A 14105-nucleotide genomic window follows, 5' to 3' on the forward strand; every position below is an offset into this window, starting at 1 on the left:
AGTGGTTATGTTCTCTGCCCTTCCCTTTATTTTCCAGAATTGCTATATGGTACCACAATTTTTGTACCAATTGTATGCCACTGGTTAAATAATAAATTAAGAGATAAAAAGAAAAGTAAGAATTTGACACTAATCATGCCAGTGTTAGAATACAATTTTGTTCAAAAGAAAAAATTCATAATATGTAGTAATTTTCTTTTCACTCTTATCCCCTCCCCCCCCCCCCCCCCCCCCTTTTTTTTGTTTTTTTAATAATCTGATGGACAACCCACTAACAGATTAAGATAGTCTGATACAACCTCCATTATCAATTGATAAATTTCCTTATTGGAACAATAAAGAATTTTAGTTTTCATGAGGAACTAAATTTTTCAACCTATAATTCCCAAAAAATAAAAAATCTTCTTTAGTACCAAACACTCCCTAAAGGAACCAGGCTTCAATGAGAAATTAAAAAATAAGAAGGCTAATAACATGACGCATAACAAGTTTTTCTTTTTCTCTGGTTATTCTTCATCGTCTTCAAACGTTGGTCATCTCTTTTTCTCACTGCAGCTGTTCTTGTTCTTAATGTGTTCAATGTTTTTCGTGCTCTGACTATTCAAATTTTTCTACTAACGGACTGGTTCAGGTCCCATTATTGGACCAGGGCCCAAGATTTATCATTCAATTACTATTGTTTTTCCTTGTTTACACTCTTCTTTTATCTTATCTTCATTTTCAGTGTTTCGAATCCTGGTTAGCGGCATGTAGCAACCGGCCACAAATATGCTATAGCATTATTTTGAAATTTTTATGTAATCAATATAATGTATTCTATATACATATAAATTCTAAAAATGATAAAAATTACTCAAAATTAATTGACATTCATAATTAACAATAAAAAGCCATAGGTGTTTTAAACAAAACATTCAAGTAAATACCAACAAAAGTCAAATACAAGTTTCCTGGATAGGAATCATCAATCATCATCTTCTAACTCCAAGTCTTCTTTATCATTTTCTCTAATATTTCAGCTGTAGATTTCATTTTTGGAAATTGAAATCACAAAATAGTGTCTCTATTCAGTTCATTATTTCGTTGGCTACAATAAACTACTCTGCTATGGCAGCCCCTATAGCAAGCCGGGGTCACTCCACACTGGCATGTCACTATAGCATGCTATTTAAAACCATGTGTCCTTTCATGTTGTATTCTTCTTCTTAGTCTTAATAGATCTCTTTTACCAAAAAATAACAATAAATAACACGAATATCAAAATTATACGACTGCTAGATAATGATTGGGAAAGAACATACAACATATAATATTCAAAATTTAATATTCCAAAATAAAATATTAAAGCAATTTCAGCCATCCAGTATATAAATATATGCAACAGATTTTTCAATAAAAAAACAAAGCCTAATAATCAGTAAAACTTTGTGCATCATCCATTAGATTTTTCAATTTCTCAAATATGAACAACACTAGGGGGTTTCATTCTTTCCTAAGTTTCCCCATAAAAGTGTATACTTTCAACTACAAAAACACAACTCACCAAAGACATGCCATCTGATGTCTTTGTAAAAAAAAAAAAAAAAACACATGCCAGACGAAAACCTAGTAAAAGCCAACACCTATTTCCTTTCGCTTTAGTTCTATAGCAATACGTTCATTTTCAAGCTTCTCTTTCATTCTCCAGCTTCAATTGTTCCATTTCCCGGTCTTTTTTCTAACTAAACTCATTGCCACTTGAATCTTTGTTTCTCTAGCTTCAACATCTCGGCCAAAATTTTGTAGCTTTTGCTCTTCTAACTGAAGTGAACCAGATTCATCCCATTGCTTTTGTAACCAAGCTCTCATTTTTTTCATGTAAAGCTTGATTCCCATCAGATTGGACCATATGAGGATGTGAACTTTTGTTATACTCTTTATTGTTTAAAGCACTCCCAAAAGTAGCAGCATCTTCTTGCCCTTGCCCTAGTTTTAAACTCTTAAAAGGTTGTCCTGTTGCCCTATAACCTTTACTATTTGCAGGGGAAGTATAATTCTCTTCAGAGTCATCATGATCGTCAATTTCCACATCTAGAACATCTTTGTCATGATCACCGTGATGGGACTTTCTGATACCATCATTGTCGTGATCATCTCTATTTCAGAGAGCCAACTGCAGTGATAGTTGCAATGCTGGATCATGGGGTAAATGCAATCTACTACCATTATGTTAAGAACACATCTCTTTATAAAACAAATGTCTGGAGCTCAATATTTTTTGAACATCGTACTTTTCTTTCTCAGAAAGATAATCGATCAAATCCAATAGAGAAGGATTTTGAACAACTTGACAGGAAGTTCCTCTCCCAAGCATATCATTAAGCTTTTTGTACCTTTTATTTAGGTCATTGAATTTATCCTCACATTGTTAAGGTGAAACATGATAACCTCTTTCAGCCATGACCTTGGAAACATATTTCCACTTCCCCTTCCCATTCTTCTGTAGGACTGTAAATTTTCCTCTTCCACAACCGTTGTCAAAAGTTGCATCCTCACCTATGTAAGACACAACCGTTATTAGAAGCTTCACCATCTTATCAGTCCACTTCACTCGCTGCCAAGACAACCCTTTTTTCCCTTTACCCACTTCATAATGACCATGAATACCTTCCTCCACAAAACTTTCATCACTTGGTGAGTTCTTGTTTCTATCCCCTGACTAAACTCGATCATTGACAAAGTTTGATGCTCACAATTCTGAAAGGTTCCCATTGTATGAGGAAAACCATCATGAACTGAAGACCCTTGGCAAGGATGAGCCTGGTGTTGGTTCATGGAATGAGGATGTTTCCCTTGTCGATGAATCCGCATTGATCTACACAAATCAAAACCACCAAAAGAACCCCCTGCCTTGAAGCATACCTCCTTGTGACCAATTCCCTTCCATTGCTTCTCACAGTCAATAAAAACATATCAGACCAATGAACCCATTTCACATCCAATTCTACTTTACACACATTTTCAAGTGCTTTTCACAAAACACACATCAAAATCACACAAACCCCATGTATATTCAATCTTCCAACTCCTTTTTCAAACCCACCTATGAGTCTTTCTAGATTTTCAAGTAAAAATAGCACCTAAATCAAACTAGACCAGGATAACCATTCTCGAAAACATCATTTCATACACCAACATTCCCAATCCACAAAAAAAAAAAAAAACTCACAACACAATACAACAAAGGCATCCACCAAAGTGCTAAAATCCTCGAGCAACAAAAAAAAATGCTCAACAAACATTCACAAAAAAGGACAAAAACCTTTTAGAGGCTCACCAGTGAGGAAGCTCAACAACTTTAACTCTCTTATCAAAATCTACAAAAAATTAGACACCTCCAGAAGCAAATATTGGACCTTTTTCTTGAACCAAGTCAGGAATACTGGAACAAAGACCAACAACTGAAAATAAAACATCGTCAGTAACTGAGGAGTGAAGAAGTGCCGCAAGAAAACAAGGGGGAAAAAAAAAGCGAAAGCACTAAAGACAAGTGTTGGTTTGTGATGTGAGCACATTCCTATGTAACCACGCTATATATAAGATACTAAGGACAACAACGAAAAAAACTTAATGGTTCAATGTATGAAGAAAGTGGTCTGGACTAATGCAAGTATTTCATTGTTTCTTGCACAATAAATAAAGGAGCATTTATTTAATAATAAAAATTGAATTCGACATTAAAATTAAATCCTTTCTTAAATTTAATAATAAAGATTTAATCTTTCCTTAATGTTATTGAAGTCGAATCTTAATTTTTTTATGCAGCAATTCAATTCTTAAGTGCTCTTGTGATTCTTTGTTGTATTTGAATAAACTTATTTTGTTTAAAAGTTATCTCAAATTCTGAGTCCAACTTAATTTATTTTGTGGACAGGGTTTATCAAACAAAATATGTGGATTATTATAAATTCTCACACATTATCTTTAATTTTTACATATAAAAAAAATTAAATCCACTCAAATCAAATGATTAAGCACATATTTAATTTATATTTTTGACTTGGTATTACTATCTTTTTTTTCTGTCTAAGTATATATTTTTCAAAAGGTTAAAATAATATTAACTATTATTTTTCAATTATAATATACTACTACTATTAAGTCATTAACTAAAATTGATATTAGAATATTTTAATAATTTAACATACATATTTAAAAGATATTTTTCTGGACTTTTGGTCAATTAAAATAAAAATATATAGCTCATATTGAACTTTTTTAATTTTGTGAGAAGAATTAACTATTAAATTTATAAAATAATTTTTTTTAATTTATAGAATAATTGAATTATTTTCTAGCATATTTAAACATAAGTATAATTTTTATTAATTTTAATTTTAAAAATAAATTCATTATAATTACAATAATGGAAGTAGTTAATAATATTATGTAAATTATTCATGTACTCAGAAAAAATTATAATATTTAGTATTTTATGTAGTATTTTGAATTTTTACATTCATAAAAAAATTTTACACTAGTTTTATTTGTTTTTATAATAGTTGAATTGTACCATATGGCATTCACATATTTGTATAAAGATTTTTTTTTTACCGGATTATGCATGAGATAAATAGAGAATTTAAATGTTTTATTTGATTTTTATTTAATTATAAAAAAGGCATAAACATTTGTTAAACAATATGAGAATTTTTACTTAATTTTTTTTACCATGATTAAATGTTTAGATGAGCAACCATATCATGAAACTTGACACCGCACTTTAACTCAAAATCTTAAAGCTTAGGTTTATAGGTCTTCTCCTCACTTATATGATATTCAACTTTTTCACTTCTATTCGATATGAAATTTCACTTCACTTTAGACTCACTTGGGCTTTCTCTCCCACCCTCTCCTTTGGCTAAAGCAATAACTCTTAGCTCCTTCAGAGATTCTCTTTATGGTTTTGTGTCATGGTGGATTTGAAAGTAGCGCAACAATTTATTTTTGGCAAAATTGCATTTTTGGTCCCCCAGTTTATCTCCAGTTTTGGATTTGGTCTCCCAGTAATTTAATTCATGAATTGAGTCTTCCTATTTTGTAAAATATGCAATATTGGTCCCTCGGACCACAATTGGACGTTGACCGTTAGCAATTGATGTTGACTGTCATGTGTCACGTTCTTATTGGATGATGACTGTCACGTGTCATGTTTTGATTGGCTGTCAACTCCATGATAGATGAAATACATTGTTATTTTCATTGACCAATCAGAATATGACACGTGACAGTCATCATCTAATAAGAACGTGACATGTGACAATCAACATCACTTACTACCTGTCAACGTCCAATTGTGGTCTAGGGGACCAACATTGCACGATTTTACAAAATAGCAGGACCAAATTCATAAATTAAATTATTGGGGGATCAAATCCGAAACTAAAGATAAACTGAGGGACTAAAAATGTAATTTTGTCTTTATTTTTTGTGTGGACAAGTAGGTTATTCAACGAGTACTCATTTGTTGGGTTTATGCTTTGTATGATATATTGTTTCAGCTATACAAGAGTAGACATGACAATGGGACACGAGGTGGGGACAGGTATTGTCTCCTCAATCCCCGACCCTAACTCCCCAACATGTCCCCATACCCGTACCCGATATCTGACGAGTTAAAATTTATTATCTCATTCCCGTACCCATTGGATATCAGGTATCCCCGATCCTGTCCTGTATCCGATTCAAATTAGAAAAATATTTTTTTTTTGTAAAGGAAATATTAAAAATTTGATTTTAGAAAAAATAAATTGATTGTTAAACATTTATTTTTAACTACTTATATGTCAATAAATTTATTATAGCGCATGTGTCTCAAAAATCGTTAAGAAAAAAAATATTAAATTATGTAAAAATTATAAAATAAAATTAACAAGTAATAAAAATTCTAGGCCTTTTGATTAAATCATGCAAAAATTCTAAAAATTTTAAGTGACGGGACGGGTCTGGGTTAGGAATCGGGGCAGATGTAGTAATTTCATACCTGTACCTGTATCTGACTTTTGGTTATTGGGAAAAACCTGAACCCAAACCCATATCCGGTCAACATAGATATTACCCGTCAAAGTCAGGATAGATTCGTACGGTACCCAACGGGTTTTTTTTTTGCCATGTCTATACAAGAGTCCGGTAAGTTGGGAGATGCTTCGCTCTACTTACCCAAATGGACTCGCCCTCTTCCTAGTAGCTATATTCCCTCAACCTTGGCAATAAGGACTGATGGTTTGGCTTCGTGGCCACAATGTTGATTGGATTGCAGGGTTCTCTTCATCATATGGATATGGTGATGCCCTTATATGAAATCATAACGCTCCTTCATGGCCTCTTTTTTGCTTGGGATTGTGGATTCCACAATGTCTATTGCGAGATTGATAATACAAAGTTGTTGAGGTAGTGTGTTTTGGTATCTGTCCTTCGCATCATTAGTATGTCCACCTCTTGCTGCAAAATTTCCAATTTTTAGTAGAGAGTGATCTATTTCCTTTATTCATACTATTGCAAAAAAGATATTTCATACTTAAATTGGGAAGTTATATATATATAGATAGATAGTTAGATGTAACTTTTTTGAAAAAAATAATTATTGTCGGAAGTTAAAATAAAATATTATAATAATTTATAATAGTTTAACTAAAAATATGAAAAAAATGACATCAGGTAAGATTATTCCTTTTATAATCATTATAAATTAAGTGAGACCAACAAAGTTACTCATTTTATGACAAATGTCGAGGTTAATCAATTTCAACCTTTTTGTACATGAACTTTGTCCTTCCTACTCTTGACACTCTCTTGCTTAACGAATGTCAATGTCAGTTTTCCCCCCCCCTTTTTTACTGATATTAGTAAGAAGTTGTCATAATTAAAAACAGTGATAAATTTTTGTGAAAAATCATGAATGTACTTATGGACCAATGAGGATTTGATTAAGGGATACGCATTTGTGTCATAGTTTCTTTGATCCAAGAACAAAAGTGCTTTTGAGAATTCTGTCCCGAGAAAAGCTCTATATTTTGTGTGCTAACCACTGTGCCACTATCCCGAGACGAGTAGAAAACCCTAATTATTCGAGAATGAAGTTGGAGATAGAGGACATAACCGTGTACTTCCCCTACGACAAGATCTACCCGGAGCAATACTCGTACATGGTAGAGCTCAAGCGCGCCCTCGATGCCAAGGGCCACTGCCTCCTGGAAATGCCCACCGGCACAGGGAAAACCATCGCACTCCTCTCATTGATCACTAGCTACGTCCTTTCCAAGCCCCATTCCCCTCTCAAGCTCCTCTACTGCACCCGCACCGTCCACGAGATGGAGAAGACGCTCGCCGAGCTCCGTCTTCTCCATCATTACCAACTCCGCCACCTCGGCCCCGCCGCCAAGATCCTCGCCCTCGGCCTCTCGTCCAGGAAGAATCTCTGCGTTAACCCGCGGGTTCTCGCCGCCGAGAATCGCGACTCCGTGGACGCCGGCTGCCGGAAGCTGACCGCCTCGTGGGTCCGGGCGGTGGCCGCGGAGAATCCCAGCGTGCCGAGTTGTGAGTTCTTTGAGCAGTATGAGAGGGCCGGGTCGTCCGCGGTTCTGCCTCCTGGGGTTTATACATTGCAGGTTGGGGCTTTTGGTTTTGATTGGGTTTGGATGTTAGTTACCTGATTCATTGTGAATTGTTTGAAATTCTAAGCTTGGATGAAGAGGAATTTGATTTTGATCGGTTTTGGGTGTTTGTTAGTTCTGAAAATGTCTGTAGCAAGGTTTTAAATTGTGGCCGCAGTTTTGGTTGGGTGAAGTGTTTGGTTTTGATTGGGTTTGGAATTAGGATGTTAATTACCTGATTGTGAAATGCTTGAAATTCTTGGAGGGTTTTTATTAGCATGGAATCTAGTTGAGGAATTGAGCTTCAATCTTAAAATATTTTGTAGTGTTAATTATGTTTATGATTGTAATGGGTTTATCGAGTTTAAGCTTGCTTATCCTGGCTTGTTTATGACACTTCACGAAGTAACTTCTGCATCATTTTTGGACAAAATTAATGAACAACATAAGTAGCTTACGTGTAGTGAAGGGGTGTTTACAGGTAATTTTGGATTTTTAGTGTGATTGATTGAGAAGTGTAATTTCAGTTGGTTTTGGATGTTCCCTACTTTTGAAATGTTTGATTTTGTTATTTTTAACACGGTTGATTAGGAGGAGAGATAAATTTTTGTAGGTTTCGGTTGTTCTTTGATTATACTGGAGTGTTTGGATTTTGTGGTTTATTGAAAGATTGAATTTTAAGGTTTTGAATGTTCACTAATTTTGGGCGAGCCCTGGTGCAGCGGTAAAGTTGTGCCTTGGTGACTTGTTGGTCATGGGTTCGAATCCGGAAACAGCCTCTTTGCATATGCAAGGGTAAGGCTGCGTACAACATCCCTCCCCCATACCTTCGCATAGCGAAGAGCCTCTGGGCAATGGGGTACGAAGTACTACAGAATGTTCACTAATTTTAAAATGTTCAGAGTCTGTGGCTGGTTGGTTGACTTTTTGTTTTTATTTTTTAAACTTTAGTTGTTCCTTATGGTTGTGCTTTTTTATTTTTTGGATTTTAATGAATTTCTGAAATGTTTGAAACTGAATGTGTCTGTGATTGTAGGACTTGAGAGCATATGGGAAGGAGAAGGGGTGGTGTCCATACTATTTAGCACGACATATGGTGCAGTTTGCCAACGTGGTGGTGTATAGCTATCAGTATTTGCTTGATCCGAAGGTGGCTGGAATAATATCTAAAGAAATGCAGAAAGAGTCAGTTGTTGTGTTTGATGAAGCTCATAATATTGATAATGTCTGTATTGAAGCACTTAGTGTGAGTGTGAGGAGACAGACTATTGAAGGTGCTAGAAGAAACCTTAGTAGGATGCGTCAGGAAATTGACAAGTATGTGCTGTTTCTAGCTTTCTCCTTTTGTATGGTGCCAATTTTTTCACTATTACAACTTAAATAGGGAAGAACAGGAGAATAAATTAATAGAATTTAAGAATTCTGTGGAATTTGGCATCTTCTGTACAATGCAAATAACCTTTTATACGTTGGTTAGGTTGATTCATAAAAGGAAGAATTATGAAGGATCAAACTTTACCTAGGGGCATGGGGAATTCCTGCCCTTTTTCCTGTGCAATAGTGCCATTATTGCTTTATTTTCCATTTGTACCCATAGCTGAAATTTGATTCAGATTCTCTTAACTATCGGAATTTGAACTGGTAGGAAGGTTCAAGGCCACTGATGCAGGTAGACTCCGTGCTGAATACAACAGGCTTGTTGAAGGTTTGGCACTAAGAGGAGACCTGCCTGGTATGTAGGATGAGAGTTTTGTTCTTAATGTCTTAATTCTTAAATGTTACCTCTGGTCATCACTAACTAAAACTTCTTTTCTTTACGTAGCTACTGATGCCTGGCTTGCAAATCCAGCCTTGCCTGATGATATACTAAAGGAGGCTGTACCTGGAAATATTCGCCGGGCTGAGCATTTTATTCATGTTTTGCGTAGATTAGTTCAATACCTTGAAGGGCGCTTAGATACTGAGAATGTGGAGAAGGAGAGCCCTGTTAGCTTTGTTGTCTCTATTCTTAACCATGCTGGAATTGACCAAAAATCACTAAAGTTCTGTTATGATCGCCTTCATTCTTTGATGATGACATTGGAAATTACAGACACTGATGAGTTCCTTCATATTCAAACTATATGTGATTTTGCCACCCTTGTAGGAACGTATGCCCGTGGTTTTTCTATTATAATTGAACCTTTTGATGAGCGAATGCCACATATTCCAGATCCTGTATTACAGGTTAGCATTGTTGTTTTGATTTTTATTTACTCTATTTGCTGTTTTAACCTTAAAATTAGTTCTGTTTTGCAACATTTATTTATTTCCTGTGTTTATCTAGTACTCTTTTTCTTACTCCTTTTTTATCAATAACATTTCAGCTTTGTTGCCATGATGCTTCTCTTGCTATCAAGCCAGTTTTTGAGCGATTTCAGTCTGTTGTGATTACATCTGGTACACTAAGCCCAATAGATTTGTACCCTCGTCTTTTGAATTTCAATCCTGTTGTCAGTCGAAGTTTTACCATGTCCTTAACAAGGGATTGCATATGTCCTATGGTGCTTACCCGTGGCAGGTATTCCCATAATTTGCTCCCCTGTATTTTAAAACAGACTTTGTTAATTGTTAATACATTACATTTTAAATCCCTGATTTTCTTGAAAGAGACCTCTTTTACTTCCCCCTTTATTCTATTTCTAATGTTTTAATATGTTTATTGTTTTAGTGATCAGCTTCCAGTCAGTACGAAATTTGATATGAGAAGTGATCTGGGTGTGGTAAGGAATTATGGAAGACTCTTATTGGAAATGGCTTCAGTTGTTCCAGATGGGATTGTATGTTTCTTTGTTAGTTACTCATATATGGATGGAATAGTCAATACTTGGAATGAAAATGGAATTTTAAAGGTGAGGGGACTAGTTAGATTCTTCAATATCCAGTCCATTTACTGGTTGAGTAGTAGTATCTGTTATATAGTTTGGTGGTGTGCTAAAAGCATCTTTGTTTTTTTTTCCAGGAAATAATGCAACATAAACTTGTCTTTATTGAGACTCAGGATGTGGTAGAGACTACATTGGCTCTTGATAACTACCGCAAGGCTTGTGATTGTGGAAGAGGTGCTATCTTTTTTTCTGTTGCTAGGTATGATAGCAGAAAAGTATCCTCCTGGGTTCTTGCATGATAAAATATTAATCAAACTGCACTTTCTTTTCATGTGTTCTATGATTTTGTTAATGAATTCCTTAGTCTCTTTGATGCTCTTTTTTGTTGAATTGTACATTAAAATGGGATCTTGAGATTTGAACTCTCGATTATCAGTAGTATTTTGCTTTTGTATGTACATGCTCATATACATACATGTTCCCTTGCTTGATGCACATTTAACAAACTAGATTGTTTAGATTTTAGAAATTAGAATAGCATGTGCAAATCCCCCGATTAAGGCAGAATTTAAGGTTGATTTTTTATAAACAACAAAAAGCCTTTTCTCATTTGGTGGGGTTAGCTACATGTGTCGTATGCTGCCATTGTGTTTTGCCAAAAATCAAGTTGCCAAAGAGGCCATTAGATCTAACCTTTTAAATGGTCTCATTAGAGGGTTTTTTTATTTTTTTTATATCTTCCACCTATAACTATTGGCTCATCTTTCATTTGATAAACTCTTATTACTAGGGCTAATATTGCATCATAGGCATGATTAGCTATACTTTCTGTACTTAATACATTCTTTCATGATCTTATCTCTAATATATTGTTGTATGATCTTATCTATTAGTTTCATTCTTTATAAAAAAAAGAGGAAACTTCTTTCTCATTTACTAATTGAGCTACTAGTTGCTGCGGTTGCTTACTACTTTACCTATCTATTAAGTTCATCTGAGCCTAAGAATATGTCTACTTGTTTGCAGGGGAAAGGTTGCTGAAGGTATAGATTTTGATCGACATTATGGCCGACTAGTAATCATGTTTGGTGTTCCTTTTCAATACACATTAAGCAAGTGAGTTTCATTTGACTAAATTTTTGAATAAGGATAATTTAGAACTATTATATTTCTTGTCAAAATTATGGAGGTTGAATTGCGGATTGCAGAACTTAATAGAGTAATAAATTTTCAGGATTTTGCTTGCACGTCTGGAATATCTACGGGATACTTTTCAAATTAAGGAAGGAGATTTTCTGACTTTTGATGCATTGGTTTGACTCTCTCTCTCTCATATAAATTACTGCTGATAATTTGATCATCAGATTCCTAAACTTTTCTGCTTAAGCAGAGACAAGCTGCTCAGTGTGTGGGTCGTGTTATCCGTTCAAAGGCTGATTATGGAATGATGATTTTTGCAGACAAAAGGTTAGTATCCTTGTGCCCTTTTGCTTCCATGAACACAATGCACATTTGGGAAAATGTGAGGGTTGCTTATGGTATTCTACGCTGACGTTAAGCAATTGCTTTAATTTGATCAAGCCTCTGATAGTTTCCAACTTGCTAGTTTCTAGTTTTGATTCAAAAAGCGCAAAGCACGATGCACTCTCTCTTTGTAACTTTATGGAATTTGTCCTGAAATGGATTGGAAGTTATTGGTTGTCTTTAATAATGAATGGCAAACAAAAAGAATCTTGACAAGCTTCAGAATCCAGTTTGTTAAGCAGAGAAAGAAATATGCTTGTTCAGGGCCATGACATGTTTAGTTTCAAAAACCAATATAACCAACAGATATAATCAGCAAGAATTGGTAAATGTGTCTATAAGTATCAATAATTATAGTCACAAATTCTATATATTATATAGCAAATTACCAATTTAAACTATGAAAGTCTGCATGAGTTAATGGCCTATTCTACCTATGATGATTGCTCCATTTATGGTTTTGGCTTCTACTTTTCTCTTTGACAGTAAATAGTAATACATTGTCGGTTATAACTTTTGCACTCTGCAGGTATAGTCGTCATGACAAACGTTCAAAATTGCCGAGTTGGATACTCTCTCATTTACATGACGCCCACCTGAACTTGAGCACAGACATGGCTTTGCATGTAGCACGTGATGTATGTCCTTGTAATTCTGGTTTGACGCTTGTGTAGTCACTTGCATACACTACATTGTACTGAAATCTCATGGATGCTAGGGCATCTTGTTTTTGCTTTATGTTGCATTCTTCTCTTTTATACTCTTTTTCTGTTGGTTATTTCCCTTCAGATAAATTATGCTGCTATTTTATCTGAAGTATGATTGTGCCAAATTGCCAAAGACTAGGAGTTTGGAAGTAGCAATTAAGACTGATGCCTTCTTGTGCACTTGATAATGATGTCATAAAAACCTTGTCTCACAGTTTAACTAGAAGATATGTATGCGCAGAAGCATGCATGCATATGTACACACTAGTTGATGTCGGAACAAGTTTACAAAAATGGTTGTGACCTTGCCAGTGTTGCATGATAGTGATACAATATCTGATAGTATATGATTTCATAATGGGACTTTTGTTATCTGTTGAATGCAGTTCCTCAGGAAAATGGCCCAGCCATATGATAAAACTGGTGGCACTGGCAGGAAAACTTTGTTGTCCCAGGAAGACTTGGAGAAGATGGCTGTCAGCGGCATGGGTGATGTGATGTATTGAGGCTTCCCTGTGCATGTCTACAATTTTTTTCCGAACCGGGGTGGCTTTCATATGGTTATTAATTCCATATGCAGTTCCCGTTTCCTCATAGATATAGAGGAAGTGTCATTTTGATGAGAATGATTCCATGGAGCAATCCATAATGATGAGACACACCTTGTTAGTATTGAAATCTAGTTGAGGAATTGAACTTCGATCTTAAAGTCTTTTGTATTATTTAATCATGTTTAGGCTTGTTGTGGGTTCATGGAGTTTAGGTTGGTACTTTTGCATGCTTATGATGAGACACACACCATTATTTAACGTATTTTTTATTTTAGTTTGTTTATAAATTCATTTGATAATGATTCATGATAGACACCTTTTATCATGGGAAGGTTTAGACGCCTGTCATTTGAAGCTTCATGAAGTAGCTTGTCTTTTTTGGACATTTTACGTGAAAGTATATATAAACTTGAGTAACGAAAGTTGAACCAAACCCACTGAATTTATGAACAAAAGTTGTTTACATTTTCGCTTGTGAATTTTAATTTTTATTGGCGATTTTAAATCTCCATAAAACAAAAGCTTCCGTAATTGCTATCAAAAGTTTGCGTTTCCTAGCAGTTTTCAACCTCCGTAAAATAAAAGCTTTAAATACCACCTTGGTTTTTCTATTGTCAAATTTACAATTTTTTTTTATATATTTTGAAAGAGATATTTGATCTTCTATTTTAAAAAAATTGAAATTTTGGTTCAATTTTTAATGTTAGGTTTGGGATTTAAAAATAAAAGAAATAAAATATAAACAAAATTAAAATTGTAGATTTTTTAAAATAATGAAATCAAGTAAAAGGATTAAAATTATAAATTAAAAAAAAAGTTTAATGT

The 14105-nt window shown here is 34.5% G+C and overlaps 1 protein-coding gene and 1 pseudogene across 1 annotated transcript; one reads left to right on the plus strand and one right to left on the minus strand.

The window, feature by feature from the left end:
* Positions 1-1196: 1196 nt before the first annotated feature.
* LOC100808572 (uncharacterized) lies at positions 1197-3528 on the minus strand (annotated as a pseudogene).
* Positions 3529-6892: 3364 nt separating this feature from the next.
* On the plus strand, positions 6893-13538 carry LOC100801650 (general transcription and DNA repair factor IIH helicase subunit XPD). The gene is made up of 12 exons (XM_003518554.5): positions 6893-7646; positions 8668-8948; positions 9281-9363; positions 9454-9857; positions 9998-10191; positions 10342-10522; positions 10633-10757; positions 11525-11614; positions 11733-11811; positions 11889-11965; positions 12552-12660; positions 13116-13538. Exons 1-12 carry the CDS (start codon positions 7113-7115, stop codon positions 13233-13235), a joined length of 2277 nt encoding a protein of 758 aa, XP_003518602.1. The 5' UTR covers positions 6893-7112; the 3' UTR covers positions 13236-13538.
* The last annotated feature ends 567 nt before the right edge of the window (positions 13539-14105 follow it).

Source organism: Glycine max, chromosome 2, assembly GCF_000004515.6.
Source record: "Glycine max cultivar Williams 82 chromosome 2, Glycine_max_v4.0, whole genome shotgun sequence".
NCBI classification, from domain to species: Eukaryota; Viridiplantae; Streptophyta; class Magnoliopsida; order Fabales; family Fabaceae; genus Glycine; species Glycine max.

Bases quoted from the DNA above. Each gene is read 5' to 3' on its own strand.
- LOC100801650 (XM_003518554.5), top strand. From the start codon at position 7,113: ATGAAGTTGGAGATAGAGGACATAACCGTGTACTTCCCCTACGACAAG. The intron at 9,364-9,453 runs GTATGTAGGATG...TTCTTTACGTAG, and splicing joins ACTAAGAGGAGACCTGCCTG to CTACTGATGCCTGGCTTGCA. The intron at 10,758-11,524 runs GTATGATAGCAG...ACTTGTTTGCAG, and splicing joins ATCTTTTTTTCTGTTGCTAG to GGGAAAGGTTGCTGAAGGTA.